This window comes from Onychostruthus taczanowskii, unplaced genomic scaffold (assembly GCF_017590055.1).
Source record: "Onychostruthus taczanowskii isolate IOZ18803 unplaced genomic scaffold, ASM1759005v1 scaffold14, whole genome shotgun sequence".
Lineage (NCBI taxonomy): Eukaryota > Metazoa > Chordata > Aves > Passeriformes > Passeridae > Onychostruthus > Onychostruthus taczanowskii.
In genome coordinates, this window is record NW_024498573.1 from 13786488 (window position 1) to 13807113 (window position 20626).

At 38.6% G+C, this 20626-nt stretch overlaps 1 protein-coding gene across 3 annotated transcripts in view; it reads left to right on the top strand.

The window, feature by feature from the left end:
• The window catches only part of TENM2 (teneurin transmembrane protein 2), a 483546-nt gene that overhangs the window by 257560 nt on the left and 205360 nt on the right, over window positions 1-20626 (top strand). For all 3 annotated transcript variants that reach the window (XM_041397945.1, XM_041397946.1, XM_041397947.1), the window contains one exon: window positions 5501-5710. In XM_041397945.1, coding sequence (XP_041253879.1) covers window positions 5501-5710 — 210 coding nt within the window. The remainder of the gene's footprint in view (window positions 1-5500; window positions 5711-20626) is intronic.

Sequence of the window (20626 nt, forward strand, 5' to 3'; positions counted from 1 at the left end):
CAGTGCTGTGCATACATATTGGAAGGAGATATTTTTCTTCTGCAGAAGGCAGTTTTTCGGGGGAGGAAGGGGAGAGTCTTCTGAATGTGCTGTACTTCAGGAAAGTTTCACCTTCATCAGCTACCTGCTTAATTTATAGTGCTTTGCACTGCAAAAATGTGCATCTGACTTATCTATTTGTTTCCTGACACATTTAGCAGCCTTTCTCACTCTTTAAAGTGAACTTAGCAATGCTGACAATGTAGGTGCTTCAGTTTGGGCTGACTTGAAAATGTAGTGCAAATGTGTTAGGTGGAGGAGGGCTGTGAGCCGTGACAGGGACCTGCCTGTGGTCCTTGTATTGATTCTGTCCAGCCTTCCTGATGGAAGGGGGCAAAGGAGGCCCAGATCTGATCCTTCTCTTTTATCACCACCAGTTAAAATACCCCCCATTCCATTGCTAGATAGCCCTCTGTGTATAGTTTTGGTATAAATGAGCAGTTCAGCAACTGCAGTTAATGATCCTGTCCATCATATAAGTCACTAACATAATTTTATGGGATTACTTTGCACAGGGTCCTATACTTTGTATTGGTGTAACATGAATATCAGCAGCTTCAATCAGTAAATGTCAAAATCTTAATTGCCAATTAAGTATTTTACACGTGTTTCTGATGCCATCAGTTATGGAGAAACAACTCTTCTGCTCTCACTCTTTGCTTCCTTAGCTTTCTGCATTAACACTTGCGTGCTGCTACATCTTCCAAAGAGCTGTTTTTTAAAAACAGTTACCTTAAAGTTTCCCTCCTTTCTGCAATCAAACCTGCCAGGGATTGCACAGGGAGATGTTGGCTCGTGTCTGCCTTTTCTAACTGAGCCCTGGTCCTTATGACCTGAGCTGTAGAACAAAGGAGCTTTATTGATAGCAATATATGTGACTAATTTAGCTTTTACAGGGCATTTATGTTTGTTGGCTGCTTGACTGGCAGATATCCTTAGAGAAGAGCAGAGCAGTTACATTACAACCCCTTGACTGTGAAGATTAACAGCTGTTGAAAGTTTTGAAAGCTGATCTTGCTTACAAAGCCTCTTCATATGGGAAGATTTTCTGTTATAAATGTCAGTTATCAATGAAGATATTCTGCTTAGGTATATGACATTTCATGCTGAAAATGCACGGGGTTGAACACTCTACACAGATGTTTGCTACACATGTCTAACCTTAGAAGAGAGATTCTGCTAATGGAAAAAGCTTGAGAATTCCATTACAGATACAATAAGCTTTGACATCAGTATTTACCACCCCTGGGACTCAGAGGTGGTAAATGACAGGACTGACTGAAATGTGTAACTTAAGAGTGTGAGATGGCAACGCATAGGTTGTGATCTTCCCTCCTGTCCAAATTAATGGCAAAATAGCTATTTAAGGAGTCTGGATTCATCTTTAGACCCGACAAAATAATGTATGTTTTTGGATATTATGCATGTTTATCTAGAGTTGTATGGGTAAATATACTTCATTATATCAAAAAGTAGATAAATACATACACATGCATTTTGGAATGCATATTTCTGTGATTGCTGCTCAAAAATGTAAAATTCCAGTGGGGTTTTTTGGTTCCCTGTTTCCTGTCATGCACCATGGTGTGATATAGAGGCCAGGGTTTTACACACACGTGGGCTTTATTTATCCACAAAACCATATAGGTCCTTTAAAGGAGGAAGAAGAACAGAGAGTATGAAAATATCCTTCAGTAACTGATGAGCATCTTGCGTCTCTTCTTTGATTGTGTCTCTTGTTTATGTATATTCATGCTGGGAGTGATTGCAGGCAGTCTTTTTTCCTTTTTTTTTTTTTTTTTTTTTTTTTGTCCTTCTGGTGATGGTGTGGTCTTTCAGGCTAATAGCAAGTGAAGTATCTCTTTTCCCAATGTGTTATTGTGATTGAGATGAACAGAATCTTCTTCCCTGTCTGGGCTTGAGACGTTACCAGCTGTGAGCATGGCCTGATTTCTGAGTGTAGGTTCTACAGCCGATTTTAAGCATTAAGGACTTAAGTGTAGCAGTAATTGTGGAATAGTTTCATAAAAATTCCTGGGCTGGTGAAGAAACATGAGGTTGATTTAAAAGGAAAATGGAATCTAAGTGAAACGAGGGTAAAGAAAGCCCTTGCAGCCTGAGGTGCAGTGTGGTGTGGAAGCCCAAAGCAAGCCCAAATCTGAATGAAGAGTTACCACATTTCTTCCTTCACTCTAAAAAAGGAAGATAAGATAAATGACAGGAGAAAGGGGTGGGAGGAGAGGAAATTTGTTTTTTCTTCTTGGCTGCTTGCTTTTTCAAAATGCCTTACGAATGCTGTACTCAGTATCTGTGCAAGCCTTTGTCATGCTTGAGTATATGCAGTATGAACATGCATATGAACAGATATTGGGAAAAGAACTGATACAATTCCCTTTTGAAAGTGTAATACATCAGCTTTAAACCTGGTTCCCTTTCTAGCATTTGTATCTGGTTTATGTTTCTTTCACTGTGTTACACAATGACATTACTGCTGTCACTGTAAGTATCCATTACATAGGATTCTCTCAATGATAACCTAGATAAAAAACTTATTCAGAGAAGCTTTAATATATTACTATATGAAGACAAATTGTAGAAACTTCTATTATGATTTAACTTTTGAAAACAGCAGTGTAATAGAAATATGATGTTATCATATGTCACAGTATTTTTATAGACTGTAGGATATTGCAAATCCCATTGAGAAGCAATGGAAATTTAGAATATTTTAAAGAGTTTCAAAATATGACTGTTGAGATGTCTGTAGACACATGAATGGGTCAGACAGGTTTATAGAACCTGCAAAGCTTACTCTGTTCTTTTAAATGTTACATTGAACTTATTTAACCAAGGTATTCGTGTAAGTATGAATCAAACCCCTTATTTCTCACTTATGAGTGTATAGTAACAAAAAAATTACATGTTTTATGCTCTTTATAGCCTAACTGAATCCCCATGCTTTGAGACTTTCACCTTTCACAAACCATTCTCTTGACTGTAGTGCTAGAGATAGTTAACCCTTAGATAAATTTCTTAAGGCAAAAAAGCTTGATGGAGTCCTTCTGTTCTTGTTCAGTAATTTTTCAATTAATTTCCCACCAAATTTTACAAAAGGCTTGGTGTCTTGAGAGATCCTGTGTGTTTCAGGGGCTGGGAGTGGAGAGAGATGTTTTTTGAGTCCCTCAAAGAGGGTAGGTCAGGCTGTAGTGGGATTTTAATGTTTAGTAGATGCAAAAACCTCAGCTTGATAGACCGAGAATGTCCCAACCACAAGAAAAGTTTTCATTAAATTTGGCTGTTTATTAGGCAGTCTGACCAGAGGATGGACTGGCAGTAGGTTCTGTGGCTCACAGGCATCTCTGTTTTGCCATTAGCCTGTGATTGTGGGCAGATCTTCCTCAGGAGCCAACGTCCCACCAAAATGATGCCACGTTTTAACAGCTCCACACCTTCTGATTCCTCTCAACTACAAATAGAGCTGCAGTAATTAGACATTTTACCTTTTCTTCAGGGATTTGGGCGGTATTATTCCATGATGGTAACAATGTCATTAGCATTCCCTACAAAAGAATTCTCGAGGTTTGAGGGTTTTTTTCATTTCTCAATGTATTCTGCAAAAATGTACCTAAATTGCTCTAAAATACCATATGTAGTTTCCACAAAAGGAAAAAAAAATCTTTTCCTTCATCTCATACCCTCACACATCCAACAGTTTCATAGTATAGTAATATATTTCCATATGATACATGCAGTCAGTGCAGATTTAGAATTTATAAAGCTGCTTCTTTCAACTTCACAGTGTTGAAGCAGAGCCAGAATATGTGAAAATTAAATGCACACAGTGGGCACGAGTGTCACGTTCCTGTCAGAGGTGTGTCAAACCTCTGCCTCTCTGCTTCTTTCTGCACATTGCAAAGAAATAATTAGGAGCTGGTCTTGCTCAATCACATCCCTGGAATGTTTAGGATATTCCTGGTAGTATTTCATAAGAATAGCATAATCGTGAATAATAATAGTAATTATTTCTATCATCAATATTAGAATTATTTCCTCACAAATGCAAGTCCACAATGAAAATATTCAATTCATATTGAATTTTCTGTAGCATAAAAGATTGCAGGTGGGAGTTACTTGGAGAAGCTTAAATCCATTTCTGTCCTATAATATCTTGGTCATTCAGTCTTATCAATTTATCCAGGGCTAAAAATATAATAACAAATAATCATAAGTGTCACTTGCCTGTGTTCTGGTATTCATTTTATTTCAAAAGTTTTTGAAGGGAAGAAAGTACTTCATGTTATTTGCTGGTACGAGGAGTGCATGGTTGGTGGTTTTCAGTATCTACATGTGCCTTTGGTTGATTGCTGCATCCCAAATAGAATTTATATGTGACAGCTGGAACTTTTCATTTTCTTGCTTTTTTTCCCCCCTCATTTGGAATTTCACCTGTGATTCCATATATTTACCTAATGGTATAAACCTTAGGGTAATTCATATAAAGTGAGGGGTTCTTGATTCAAAAAAAATGAAGATATAACTAGTGAGAAAATCAGTGTGTATTTTCTCTACTACTGTTTCTTTAAGAATGATGGAAATAAAGATACACCATTTCATGTAGTTCTGCTGTGTTTCAACATTTGTAGCAGATCTCTGCCTTACAGACTTTGGCAGTATCACAAAGGTCATATTTTCTTACATTTAAATTATTCATGAAGAATTTCTTCAATGCACAAGATAAACTTGAAATGCAAAAGAAAAAAAATACAATAAAAAACCTGTCTTCATCTGTGTGCATTTGATGAAATGGATTAATGTAAAGTTATGGGAGTTCACAAAAGAATAGGATTAATAGCTATAAACATTTTTGTGGTTGACTTGATAGCACTGCTTTTTGTGACCAAGACCATATTGTTGCTGTGGGCTGAAGTATTTTTACCCATTAAGGATGGGGCTTCAGGGTTGGAATTAACCTGGCTGGGCAGGAAATTCTGCTCCTACAGCTCTGGTGAGGAAAGCAATGGGAGAGGAAGGAGAGCAGAGCTGAGAGCTGCCAGCCCAGGTTCCAGCTTTAGCCCATCTCTGAAGTGGAATAATTGCCTTTCAGTCCTGCTGTCCCCTCCTGTCACATCTCTCAGTGGGATCTGGGAAGATCCACAGCATTCTTAGCTTGAAGAAAGTCCTTGTAAGGTTGCTTGCTGCCTCTGAGAGATTCTTTGCTGAAGCAATTTTCCTGGTTAAAAAAAACAAAAAATCAATCAGCACACTACTATTATTTTAAGAGATGTGTAGATGTGATGTAATTTCAGGAAATGTGATACAAAGGGCCTGGTTGGGGAGTCTGGGGGGCAGTGCATGGCAGTAAAGGAGTGTAACCATGGAAGGTTGCAGTGCCATGACTGGCTGCTGGGGTTTTTTCATTACGCTCATTGCTGATCTTTGATCCCTCTGTCCTCTTTCCCAGGTCGTCCCATTCCACCTACATCCTCGTCCAGCCTTCTCCCATCTGCCCAGCTGCCCAGTTCTCATAATCCTCCACCAGTTAGCTGCCAGATGCCATTGCTAGACAGCAACACGTCCCATCAAATCATGGACACCAATCCTGACGAGGAGTTCTCTCCTAATTCATATCTGCTGCGAGCGTGTTCAGGGCCACAGCAGGCTTCCAGCAGTGGTAAGAAAATTGCAAACATATGGAGTTTGTGTGTGACATGTTTGTGCCAGTTTTATGCCTTCTTTTTGAACGTGCAAATGTGTTCTGGCATCAGCAGAAAATCGAGAGCATCTACGGAAATGGGGCAAAGAAAATCTTACAGGTTTATTTAATGGAAAAGTCCTGGAAACAAAATCCATCATATATGGTGTTCCTTCATTTTACTATAGAGAGATTTTTAGTTTGAAGTATGGTAGGAGCTGTGTAAAAAAATATTATTGAATTCTTGGCATCAGAGGGATTTATTTTTCAAAGTAGGTTTCCTGCTCCTTGTTGCATCTGGTAGGAGAGAAATGTACACACAATGGTTCTTTGTTCTGCATGGGCTAATCTAATATATCATTTGGTGATGAGGTTTTGTATCTAAAAATGCATGTTGCTCCTGCCAGTCTGTGTCTGTTCTTGTTTCTGAATCTGTCTGGTTCTGTACTTGCAATGTCACGTTTAACTAAGATCTGCTGTTTTTCAGCAAATTAATTCTTGTCTTTCAGGCCACTGTTTTAAAACATTTGCAGCTCTATCAGTCATGGAATCTGTAGTGCCAAGGGTTTTCATTCATCTCTTTTCCCTCTTTTCATTTTTTTATTTTAATTTTTATTAGTAGGTGCTGACTTTTCATTTTGACAGCCAAAAACTGAGGAGTGAAGATGCAGTCCCTTTTTAGAAATACAGACAAATCAAAAGAAGCTATTCTAGCACCTTTTTTTTGTTATTAGAGATACATGTTGTGTGTTATTTAACTGAACCCAGTAGATTTAGAGCTTCTGTGCAGTTTCTGCTGTAACAAGGCAGCTCAGAGCAGCACGGGAGGCTCTGTGTGGTGTGGGACTGTGGGGTAGCACACCTGAACACCCCCTCTTGAACAGGGGCTGGGGTGTGGTGGGAGGTGAGCAGGGAGCAGAACTTGAAACAGAACATTCGGAGTGGACATTTGGGATAATTTTTTCCCTAAGCATTGGGTTAGAGCAGGTGGCCCTGGGAGCCTGTCCAGCACCTGTCCTTGGAGCTTTTGGAGAACACGTAGGTTGAAATCCTGAAGCTGAAATCCCGAGCTACTTGCTCTGACCTCAGAGCTGTCTTTGCTTGGCAGGACACTGGACTGGGCCCCTGTAGGCACACACAGTTTGTGTGATTGGGAGGGGCTGGCCCAGCCCCATCCCCATGGCACAGCTGTGAGCAGCAGGTGAGCAGCACTGACAGCAATGAGCCATGGAGTGCCCAGGGGCACTGAGCAACCACCAAAGGGAGCAGAGGGCACACAGGGGCAGGGCGTGAGCAGGAGGGGTAAAAGGCTGGGCTGAGGAACAAGAAGGGCAGAAGCTTGAAGCCTTCTGATATTGTATCATGATACTCTGTGTGTGGTGGTCATGTCAACAGCAACATGTGCTGCACCTCCTGGGGCTCCTTCCATCCTCAATTATCCTTTAACCCTGTTAAGGTATGTTAAAATATGACTGCACAAGGAAAAAGTAATTCAGAAACTGAGTGTGCTTCCTTGATCCTTGAGTGTATTGGAAAATGTGATGCCACTTTGGAGGGGGTTTTAAGAGATTTGGGGTGATGTGGGAGCTGCAGGTCTCAAAGTCTGTAATGGGCAACTCTGTAGAAGCCATGGAAATGGGGAGGGGGTTAGGAAGTGGGTGTAATTCACCTTTGAGTCGGTGTAGTTTCATGCCTTAAAAACATTCAAGAGGATTTTGCAGGGCTCAGCCATTTCTGAAAAAGGGCGATCCAGCTGATTGAAGGGTCTTTGTGTTTTCAAAAGGGTCTCAGCAAAATCTGTCACTAAATGCCTTCAAGGAAGCATTTAACCTAGCACAGGGTAAGAGGGAAGGTTCCTGCATGGTGAGCAGTTATTTGAAGGACAGTGAGCAGAAGTTGGAGTTTCCCAATGAATTTTCACAGGACATTAAAACACTCAGAGAAGATGTTGGGGTAGGAAAGTAGGTGATGGCAGGGTGCTAAGAACAAGGTCAGCTTGTGGCGAATCACAAAAGCACCTGTGAGTCCAAGTAACAGGGAAATAAAATTACAGGGGACCTTAGGGCAGAGAAATGTAAAGGGATATTCATGGAAAAAGCAGCTCTGGTTCCTGGGTTGGTGATCATTACCTGTGTGCAGGGAGGAATGCTTGCCTTGTCTCAGAGCTCAGGAGCAGGGAATGCTCACAGCTGAAGGAAGGAATAAAAAGTGAGAGAACACTGTCTAAAAGGTGTGGTGGATCAAGCAGTTGATGAGATTTTAAAGGGGAATGGAAAAAGTAAATGGGAGAGGGATGAAATAAGGAGGAAAAAATCAAGGTCAGGGAATGTGAGCTAAAAAAAAGAGGCTTGGTGGATCCTTGAGCCCTTGGTAATTACAGCCACTGCTGGGACTGAGGGAACCAGCGTGGCTTTTCTTAGGAAGCCAAATGAAGGAAGTGGCAGTGAAAGAGCGTTAGAAAATTTGATGGAAGAGCTCTTTATGTTTCATTTTAAATCATAATCACTGTTTCTTTGTATCCTTAAAAGCTTTGTGTTTGACAGTTACTGTGGGCTGACCCAAGGAACATTTTTGGCATTCTCTGATTGTCTTTGCTTTGTTTATTCTATGTTTTAACACTTTTTTCCCCACATATCCCATTTACTTATTTAATAAACAGTAATATAATATATAATGACTTTTCATTTTCAGGGTATAAGATGCAGGTGCTCTTTTAATTTTTTTTTTTTTTTTACCATACACACAAAAATAATGGCTTGATCAGCACAGAGTGTTCTGTAGCATGAGTTATTCTGGACTTAATGGATCCTCTGGAAAATAATGAGCATTTCCTAGTGGTGTCAGTTTTTTTTCTTTAGTTCTCACAATGTTTCTTTTTAGAGCTTATAAGAAAATACGACAGATAATGACTTATACATTAAATTGGGGAAAGTTACTACTTTTTGTGGCTTAAATAATGATCCTTTAAAGATTTTCAGAGTGGCTTTTACCATCTACATGAGAAGAAAACATTGATCGTGCTCTGGTTGTGGGGTTTTTCTTTATTTTTTAGGGTTTTTTAGTATATTTTTTTTTAGTTCCTTTGGAAACCTAGCAATATAGATCCAGACATTTGAATTTGAGAGACAATAATTAAATGTTAGTATTTTGCTTAAGTATGGGTTTGGGTTAAAAAGGAAGATTTGTAGATGCTTATGTGTAAGGCTTAGATCCCAGATAATTGTCAGTCATTCCTAATTTTTCGCTAGCTTTTTCTAGCTGCTTCTTTAAATATTTCTATCCTAGCCTTCAAAGTACATGCTGAATATTAAATATTTGCTAATGTCTTCTACTAATTGCACTGTAAAGGCTTCTTCTTGTTTGCCTGATTGGATACTTCTCTTGCTTCAAGCTCTGCAATTACAGGTGGCTCCTCAACAGGTTTAAGATGAACCTTTTTGGATATGAGGAGCCACTCATCCACATGTGCTGCCCTGTGCCCTTCACAAGAGTCATGCTTAATACATATGTAAAAAATCATTTTCCTGAAAAAAATACCTAATCAAACATTCTATCAAATGAACAATCTATTGTTGGTATTATAAAGGCCTTTAATCTACAATAAATCTTAGTTAGAAATCATCAGAACTCCCAGTTTGAGAGAAATGTGATTATAGCACTCTTAAAATGACATTACATCATCGGGGTGATTGGTTTATCATTTGGAGAAGCGACATCAATCATAACTAGCATAACCACACAGCAAATGAATTCAACCTTTCTCCTGCAGAACAATGACACAATAATTGCTCAAAATCAAACTTGAAATGAAATCAGAAAATGCACTTTCTTTAAATATGATGTTAACCTAATGGAATATATTATTAAAAATCATGTTTGAGGAAGTTCTATGTAATTAAAAATATGTGAAAATGTATTCCTTTTTTCTCTCATTAGAACCTGATTCAGTTGCAGAATCATTTTCTATGCAACAAGATATTATGCTGGTTTTAATTGAACTCCCATTACTTACATTCCTCTGCTTGTATTTCTTAATATAATATGCAGCACAATTATATGTGATGAAGGACAAGAGGTTTTTGAAATCTGGTGCACCTGCTGATAGTATTTGGAAAAACAGAAACATTGTAGAAGGAGATGAGACCTTTTAGCCATGAAAAGTTAGTGGGTTTGGATTTTTTTCCTTTTAAAAGAAGGTCAGTTCCTGCCATACCATTTCCTGAGATGGTTTCTTAGAGGTAACAATAGGAACAGGTTTATTTCTTCTTGTATGTGTTTTATATGTATATATTTTTTTGGTAATATAAGGTGACTCAGCTTGTTGAAATGCCATTTTAATGGTGTTATTGTATCAAAATACAATATAACAGACTGGTTTTCAACCTTATGTGGAAGAAATAGAAGGGTTTTTGTTGTTTGCACTTTTGCCTTTACTAGAGAGGATTTATTGTTATTAAACCAAATTTTGAACTCACAACACAAAAACACTTTGTTTGTTTCTTCATTTTTCAGTCTGAGTAAAAGACACAGGATAGACACAGGTTTTCATATAATGCATCCATAACTGGACACATTCATCAGCTTCAACCACTCTAACAATAAGAAAGTAGAAGCCAAATTATCTCTGGAGTATTTTGATTTGGGGGAAAATTCCAAACTGTGGTTTAGATATTGTCATGATTGCAGTCAAGAACTTGCTGTAGTTTAACTGGAAGGGGGATGGTACCCATTTTTCTGGTGTTAATGTGTCTTTTTGGCTCAGAACCAGTGATACAAAGCATTTGGCTCAATGTAACAATATCTGCCCATGGTGTAGTTTGGATGCTGCTTAGAAAACAGGGTTTGCTTTGTTATTTTGCACAAGAAGTTTTTGGCAGCAAGGAGAGAAGGAAAGAGAAACAGGTTGGCTTGAAGGAAATAATTATTGTTCTTTAATGTTGTCTTTTAGGTAGAGTTGGAATAAAGACTGAGACTCCTTTTGCTTATGAGCCTATTGTGTGGAAATTTTGAGTATAAATATCTAGATGGATGTCCTGTGTTTCACAGATACTACCTGTCTATAAAATTTCATTATTATTAATGTATAATTACCTCCACCTTCATGCAGTTTAATCTAGTTTGTAAAAATCTTTTCTGAAACAAGCCAGAACTTTCATTAATGCACTGTAGCTGGAGAACTTATTTTAGATTCTCTGCTGGGAGTGCTTGGAAGTGTTTGTTTTATAGCCCTCTTACAATCTGGCATCTAATAAAGAAGTATTTCCAGTTTCTACTCAATAATGCAAACCAAAATGCAGAACTATTGTCATCTTTAAGAAATAAATGAATCCTACAAAAAAATAATTACATCCTTTCAGATGATTAAGCATCACCCCCTACTGAATGGAAACCTCAGTTTTCTGTACCTGCCAACCTACAGGACAGAAAATACATTGGCAGCCACAAATACTGAGAATCCATAGCTTTATTTATTTATTTAAATCCTCATGAACAATTGCCTTTGTTTTACTTTAGAGACTAAATAAAAGTTTGGATAGCTCAGTAGGTAATGGAGGAAGAACAGCAACAAGGGAGAAAAGGAATTGGAGTTCTCCTCCCCTTATCAATATTGCAGCTGGGGCCAGGAGAGAGGGTTGTCTTACTCTGCTGCTTGTTGTTTGTTCTTGTGTTTGTTTACTTTTGGTTTGGTTTTGTTTCATCTCTGTGCATCACTTCTGAGGTCAGGTAAGGAGGAACAGTGATCAGAAAGAAAATTTTGGCCTCCTCCACCATCACTCTGCTGTCCTAGCTGCTGTATATGGTTAAGATTTCAGCAGCATAATTTGGAACACCTTTCAGAATATTACACGATAGAATTTGTCAAGTTATGCTTAGAGTACCAACAGTTAAAATCTGTTAAGGTTCCAGGCTTGGGGTTCCTAAATTATTTCCTGTGCTTTCCTATAAATGTCTCCAAAAGGCAGCTGTGTATGCAATTCTCCTGAGAAAGGGTGCTTCTTACTCAAAATATTCAAAAGGAAATGCCATAAGGAATTTTTCCTGATACTGTTTTACAGCAATGCCTAAAAAGGGTGATAGACTGATCGTTTTTGTTTCTGTTTCCAAATTAAAAGTACATTATGTGTTTGTTTCTGGCATGGAGCCTGGCCTAGCTTTGAGGCTGTAAGCAAGAGTGTCTTTGTACACGTATTGTTTAAACAGTGTGTGGATGTAACAGCAAGGCCTTTAAACAAATAATTATTTTTCAAAATTTATTTCTAATACTTCTCTAAGTCCTTAATGACCAGTTACATTCTCATTCTGTGGTATCTCTTGAGCAGAGTCTTAATTTTAGAGCTTGGAACTAGCATTAGAAATGGAGGGAACAGCATGAACAATGTTTTCCCACTGAAACTGAAGGGTGTCCTTTTCCTAAAGTATCAGCTCCATGTTGCTGCAACTATTACTGATATTATTGCTGCTGCTAATCTCTGCACCCTGTGTTGATGATGCCTGCAGATGTCTGAATTTCTGCCCGAAGACGTGATTCTAGATATTAAGATACGGCAGAAACATTCTATTTATTAATTTATGAATTCATAATAACAGTCAAATCTCAAACAGAAGGTTCTGTGGTAATAAAAATGATAATGAATTACAAAAAGCTGTAGAATTGAGAACAGACTTGAATTCTGTTTTTTACAGGGGTTTTTTTAAGCTCACCATGGTTTTAAGAGTTGGAGATTTTTATTTTTTTTAGCTGCTTTTGATTGTTTAAGGTTTGTAAATGTGTTGTGGTGGGAACCCCTGTAGCACTAAACCCCCCCCCCCCAGCAAAGAGCTGCAGCACAGATTCCCATTTCCCTGAGTATTGCTGGTTTCTGACAGCTTTCCTGATGGCTGGGACAAACCCAGTGGCTGTGGCCAGTCAGGCCTTTCCTCATTACCAGTGCTTTTTCTGTCTCGTGGCAGCTGCTTAGAGATCACCAATAACTGGGAAACATTGGAAAGCTTTTGAAGTTTAAAGCCTCAGTATTGTTGCTCGGTGTCATTGCACCAAGAAAATCAGTGCCTGGACTTGGTACCTCTCTTGAAAACTGAAAGGCACTGAGGATACTGCAATTATAAATAGAAAATATCTTTTTTTTATTCTTCTTTTTCTTTTGTGTGCTGAGTCCAGATGCTGCTTGTGTGTTTTTCCTTTGTGTCTAGAAAAGGCTAAAACTGTTCTTGCTAACAGTCTCTGCTGTAAGTGATGCTGTGTGGGAAGAACTTTTCAGGCTTTCTAATAATTTTGTCTTTTGATACAGTTTTAAATCTTCTGAACTGCATCTCCCTTTCACTGGCAGTGGCACAGTCCTGACAACTTCCATAGTGGATAGTGCTGCTGTTTATGTGGAAAGGCAACATTTAGAAAACATTTCCTGTTTTTAGCTGCCTCCCAACACAATTTGGTGGCTGACTGAAAGTGAAGAGTTGAGCATTTGCAAATTGTTTGCACTTCATGGGCTACAGAGTAGAGAACCTAAAATTTAGTTTATCATTTTTTCAAAATATTTTGCAATATTTGTATACAAAGGTTCTTCTATTTGTATACAGAAGGTGGCTTGGTTGGTTGGTTTTGTAACAGCAGAAAGAAGGGAGTTATTAAACTTTCTCCCTATAAATCCAAATAAGTGCCATTACAAACACTTGAAAGCAAGGAGACACTTTTCATCTGAGTCAATATCTTGTCTTATAGATTTTCTGGTTTTGATATGCCATACACTTCTGGTTTATTTAAATGATAAATTGTGCATTTATCTAGTGCTTAATTATTACTCCTAGTTATAAAATTACATTAATGGATTTACAGTTTTGATATCTGTTTCTAATATGATTATACATATTAGCATCTTATCAGGCAAACTGTAAATATATGTCACCAATTTATCACATTAACATCTCCAGAAACTGAGTTTGTCTTCATATAAAGCACAATTAAATCAATCAAAATTAGGAATTTTTTCCTTCAGAAGATACTCAGTCTTATTTTAAAAAGTACAGGAGATGGGAAACTTCAGCACATCACTGGAGAAACTGATCAGTGGTTACTAATTATTCTCAGTGGGTTTTTTTTTCTTGCCCTATTAATGCCTTACTCTTTGCCTGGCAATTCTCCCATGCATGTCTGCAACATCCCTTCAGCATAAACAGAGAGAAATCTGGGCTCTGTCATTTTACTCTGAATGTTTTTCCCTTTGTGTTTCCCTGCCACAGCCCTGTTGCCCTCTGGGAGCACGTGCCCTAGAAGGGTTTGCACATACAGCTTTATTGGTGAAAACAGCTGAAAACAGAGCTCAGGCAAGCAAATTATCCTTTCCTGTTACTTTCTAACCCAGCTCTTCAAATGCATAAGCCATGTTGTAAGGATGACTCCTGTCACTGTCTTCTGCTGCTGAACCAGGATTTTGTCTTTCTCACAGTCTCAACTTCAGCTACCTTGTGCAGACACTGCTATAGTGGGATTGCAATAAAAATCTGTGGTTCCTCCACTCAACAGCTGCTTTATTTTGGTGCAGGGTTAGACACATTTCTCCTGGGAGAAGCAGCAGATGTTCAGATGGGCTGCACTCAGAGCTGAGTGTGGTGCTGGATGGGGCTCTCTGGTGATGCTCTGTGCTCACTCCGTGTCTGCCCTGGTGTGGCTGTGCACAGCTGACACTGCAAGAGTCAGGAAATCCAGTGCAAGTCTTGAACTGATCCAGATCCTGTGGAGTTTGTCATTCCCACAATGTTTGAAATGGTTACAGACTGAAACTGCAGATGAGGGGTTATATTTTTCTTAGGAAGGAAATCAACCAAACATTGGGGGTTTTTTTATTACATTGCAAATATGCATAATTCCTGTTTCTGACAGATTGTTACACAGAAAGCCAAGGACTTTGAATGTTTGTAGAAGTTAATTACTGGCCTGAGTAAATGCTTAATTTTCAGATCATTTCACATCAAGGCATAGAGGGAATCTTGTTCCATTTTATCAGCTCCCCAAATGATTCCACAGCTCATTCTGTCACATCCACACTTGAAGGAAATTTTGTCTCTTGCTCTGTTCTGTTTGTTTGGATTTTGTGTTTTCTTCCAGTCTGTAGCAACGCTTCCCTTGCTCCCAGTTCCCCAGGTTGCTTTTATTGCAGTGACCTTTTCCATCTGTGTAGGATGCTATTTGTCACTCCTCTCTCCTTGGAGCCCTGCCTCTCCCCACCAAGGTGTTGCCTCACACGTCGCTCCTGTACAAAGGCTCCTTTCTGTCTAATGCACTTGTGCTGGGTGTCATGGGGCTGGAACAGTGGGGTCTTCAGAAACTGAGCTTTTCACTCCTTTTATTCATGTCAGGGGTAATGGTTTGTGAAATAAATAAATAAATGCACACCTACAAGCAGAACCATAACAGCATCCCTACGGCAGTAGTGATAACTGATGCTTATCTTGCATAGTTTGGATCTGAAAAAAAACCTCTAGTAAATCAAAAGGAAGGAAAATTGGCAGCTTGGTATGGAAACTGGGTTGTTTTGAAAAGACTCCTTGTACCTGGTGCTCTGGTGATTTAGGAGCAATAACTAGAACACTGTAGAATAAGAGAATGACTTTGTCAATTATAAAATATCATATGTGGGCATAGAAACCTTTACACCCCAAACCCCTAATCATTGGGATTCTTACTGTGCTGATAAATCTTTGAAGCTCTGCAAAAGAGGGATTGGTTTGCTGTGGACTGCCATGCCCCAGAAGCTCCATTTGTAATAACAGAAAAGTTGAGTATTGTTTAAATACTGACCCTGCTCTTTTGAAAGGTCCCTCTTGGTCTCCAGACCTGGAGAATAGTTGTCAGCATGGCATGAAATGGGAAGTCCCAACTGCAAATCCACCTGATTCAGGGAGAACTCAGAAATCTGGACTTTAATAATGTGTAGTGAATTAATTAAATCTGTAATGTATATGACATGATAATTATTTTGGGGCATACAAATAGCTTATTCTACTGGAATCAGCAGGAATTCTATACACTGAACACCAGGCTAACTCCTCAGTTAAGTAATGAGGTGTGAAATGTTCTGCCTAACAAAGCAGTGTTGAGCATGTTTTCTAATACTTTTTCCTGCAAACAGGTGGATAATTATTTTACTTGACAGAAACCTGTCAATTATAGGCACTAGCAAATATGGAAAGGTGTAAAATCTTTGTTAGCTTGTGAGCTTCAGGTTTCTGAAAATGTAATTTTAAAAAGTAAAATAATTATAATAATTTGTAAAAGTTGAGAGGAGGGAGTCTGGGGAGTTGGAGCTGAAGTGGTAGAGGATGGCTTTGAGTGATTCTCTCACGGGCTGAGACTGAGGACAGGGACGGGGCAAATAAAACCTTTGACTCTGCCATGAAGGTCTCATCAACTCCTGGCACCTGCATTTCCAGCTTACCTGAAAAATCTTGCTGCAAAACCATAAAGGAGTAACATGGAGGCCAAACAAACAAAAACACCATTGATAATACTTAGGAGGGGTGAAGGAAAAAATTTGGACTTTTCCAGTCAGCACATTTGGTTAGTAAGAGCAATATGAAACACTTCAATGTAGAGAAGAAAGTGGGTTAGGTTTTTTCTTGCTCTAAGTTTCAGCCTTGGTGTTTTACTTCTCAGTGTGAGGTAAAACAAAACCAAAAAACACTTAAGTCATCAAAATGAAAGGTGAAAGTATTGGCTTAAAAATTAAATGGTTCTGAATTTCAAAAACTAAATCCTTATTGTTTCTGCTTTTTCCAAGTCTGCCTCTTCATTCTCTATCTTTTTTCAGCTAAAAATGTAGCAAAATTCAATTAGATATTTGTGAATAGCTTGTCTCCTTGTGGTCTGAAGCAGGCCCTAAACAGCAGTTAGAAAACAGCTATTTATTCTAAAATCCATCAACTTAGTAGACATGTGAAGGCCAGTCAGTTATACTTGTGAGTGCTGTCTGGAGGAGATGGTAAAAACAGGGTGCCTTGAAGAAATTGAGGAATTTCCAAGACTTAAATTTCTAGTTTGAGACTGCCTTGAAATCATGATGGGATTAGAAGGTTGTGGGCAATGAAGTGCGTGAACAGGCTGAGAACTGGAGGTTCTGGTACTGCAGAAAGGCTGGTGAGGGACTGTCCTTACAAAAACTAATCTAAGGCAAAGACTCAAGACTGGCTGGAAACTCCCCTTGCCCAAGTGCCCTGCCAGCAGCTGAAGGCCAGCCCATCTCCTGGGTGGCACAGCCATCCTTCCAAGTGATCTACAGGAGAGAGGGGGTTCTATCACTAGCAGTTGGACATCCAGATGTACATGGATGGCCACAAAACCTAGTTCTTCCTTTGCTTTCCAGCTACAGGCCAGTTCTAAATATCTTCTTCCTCTATTTTCTGTCGTTGACTGCTGGAAGGATTCCACAGCCTGGATTCCTCAGTTCCTCTGAGATCATGCCAGAAACGCAAATGCATTAGAGACTCTCGTTTCAATTTCTTTTTTTGGAACAATTTCCATTAATACCCTGCTGTCACAAAGCAAGTGGTGCTGTTTCACAGCTCTTTATCAAGGCAGTTTTATTCTGGGGAGCTCCAGCAATTGCTCGTTGAGAGCAGGAGCCCCCCAGTGCCGCCGACTCTTCTGGGGAACACCGAGCAGCCGCGCTGGGTTCAGCTGATGCCAACTGCTTCATGTTCAACATTTACATGTCTCTGAGCAAATTAGTACTGCTGGGTCCTGCTGCATCAGCAGCCTCTGCATCCACTGGTTTCTTCACAGCATAGCATGGATTGGTTTATAGAGTGGTATTTTCTTTATAGAACAGACAGGTTCAAATCAAATTTCCAAATTCCTAAGGGATATAGAGGTCCAAATTCAAAATCTGGGTGGCTGATGCTTGTTCGGTTTGGGGAGAAGGATACCAGGAGGTTTGTATTCGGTTCTTGGGGGATGTTTGAACATCCACCTTAAATACTGTCTCTTTTTTCTGAGAATCTTAAATTTTGAACTGTTTTTTCATAATCAATCGGTTCAGTTCATTTGATTAATGAAAAATTCTGTTATTATAGGCTTATATTGAGAGGATCTACAGAAATATGACCGTTAGGTTTAAATCTGAGTAAAAAATTTGCTGTTGAATTACTTCTCATTTCCACAAAATGCTCTCAGATGGTTTTATGAGAAAGCACCTAAAAAGTTTGAGCACTGTACTGAAATGATGGGAGCTTCCCACAGCAGCCCAGCCATGAGAGTGGCTCTCCAGGCCACTGTGCTCCTGTAGAAACTGCCCACTTCATATTTTCATATGATTTAATGCTTTCTTCCACCTTTGATTTGCACTTTGATCTGTTGAAGGTATGAGACGTGTTTCATTGAATAGTATAACAACAATATGTGAAAGTTGCTGAACATTCCCATGAGTGGAGCTCACAGGGATGGGGAACGTTCAGAGCAGGCACCGAGCAAATTGCTCGGATGGGGAAGGAGCTGTGCCTGGGCTCTGCCAGGCTCTGTGAAATGCAAGGGAACTGATTTTCTTACAGCTCTCCCAGCTGCTTTTATTAATCTGTGTTATTAGATGATGGTTAAAGGCTCTCTAATGATTTCTTGTTTGCACCCTATTCATCAAAATTCACATAATGAAGCTGCTCGCCTACTTTTATTTGTTCTTAAATCTTGTTTGAGCCTCTACCTCGGTGCCTGGTGCTACTTTTTGGCACTTTTTCATGTGGCAATCTCCATTGAAAGGATTCTCCATAGCTGAATTCTCACTGCTAAGCAATGTGATGTAAGGGTATTAAGCCCACTCATATTTGCAGGTGATGCATATCAGAATATGGATAGGTTTTGTGTTGTCTTGATGGAAAGCTTAAGATTTTTTTTTATAAATTTCTGATAAATTTTTATAAATTTTGATATATTTTTATGCCACTTTTTTTAGCTGAAAGTGTTAAAAGCTTTTTACAGGATCTAAAAATTAATACATAAGTAAGGTTGACATAGCAGATTTACTGACTAGTCCACTGCAAACATTATGTATTAGTCTGGACAGTATTATGAAGAAGTTTTTAAATATAGAAACAACTTCAGGTTCCTGCACTTCCATTGAGCTTGGTTGAAGCCTTTTCATGAGACATTAGAGATTCAATACTGGTGAATACTGAATCACCGAGGGGACAAAAAAAAAGTTGAATTTTCTCAAAAATCAGACCAAAAAAAAAGAAATTTAATGCTGTTGTTTTTAATGACAGCAAAGCTAGGTCCCTTTTTTAATACTGGAAGAGCTCCAAAATAGCCACTGGCGCTTACTCTGGGAATACTTAAATATCAGTGGCTCAGAGCAACACAGAGTTCTGCTGTGTCATTATAGAGGACTGTTTGTCCCATGTAGGCACTACTGTTATCAATTAAGCAGGAATTTGCATATCATTAAAACTGCATCATAAAGGTTTCTGCAAATAAAAATGTGTCTCCTGTTATGAACTACATATATGAGGGAAAAGGTTTTGTGTAATGAAGCAAATTAAAGTAGCAGTGGATTTCCAGTTGAACTTGGAATATTCCAGAAAAGTAAAGGACTTTCCCAAGTGAAATTTACTGGCATGTTTTTTGTGGATATGAAATATGACATTTCCCAGCATGTCATGTGATGAAATTTACCCTTTTTTATCCTCTGGAGTTATTAATGGAATATTCTGATAGCTGTCAGTAAAGCAAATATTGTTGTCCAATGGAAAAGGATGGTCATCAGGAAGAACAGGACAATTGACACCCGTGTTTGCATCTTCACTGCTCCAGAAAATGTCCAGCAGAGATGATGTGCAGTTAAATAGGTGCACATCCGTATTGGTTTTGTTTCTTAAACCCTCAAAATCTTGAAGCCATTACTCTTTAAAGTGATTATTACCTTAAAACTTTTATCTGTAATGTAGTAGAAAATTTTGAAAGAATTGGGCAGAATTATACCATAGAAAACAACTTACAAACAAAAAAAAACCACCACAAAATGAAAAACAAAACAAAAAAAACCCCCAAACAAACAATAAAGAACCCCTGTTCTGTAGAATTGCTATTTTACTGAAGTGATTAATTTTGATTTTTTATGAGGAGTCTTTCAAGATAAATTGACTTTCAAATATGATGGATTTTAGAGCACTGGTCTTATATATAGTCAATAGCTTAGGGAAGAAAAAAAGTTTGGGTTTTTTTAAATACTTTTTTTCTCATGAGGAAAATTAGCCAATCCCTCTTTTCCATTAATGTATTTTTAACCCCTTTGTTGAACTATTTCAAGGCTATTATAGCATTTGTTAGCAGTAATAGTTCATCAGTTATTATAAAATAGATTTTTGTATTAATTGATGTGTTTGGTTATTGTCTATATCCATATCCTGGAAACCTGTATAGTTTATAGGTGATTTTCATATAGAGCATGTATATATACAAATATTCATGAACATAACCCCCATGCTCATGTTCTCCTTCCCATCCATACAGGTACATAAATGCTGTTACCCAGAGTGGGAGAAACACATTCCACTGCACAGTTTATTTATCCTGTATTTTGTCAGTGCCCAGCAGATGGTGGAGACTCTGTGTCTCAAATTAATGGAAACAAAAATTGCATGAGAAATGCTATGTCCAGAGAAATAAGTCACGTAAACTTTAAAAAAAATCAATTAATATGAGCCAAGAAATGATGGAAAGGTGGGTGATGACAGACATTAGTGATGGCAGGACTTTGAGGCATTCTTTAAAATTATATTCTGCGCCAGATTTCTCATGACTTGCAGCTGTCATTTAATCACTCAAATCAGCTTTTAGAGTTTCAGAGGGTCAGAGGAGAGAGAGTTATAGTTCATTTTGAAAATGTGCTCATTGTTCAGGCAATTGCTCTT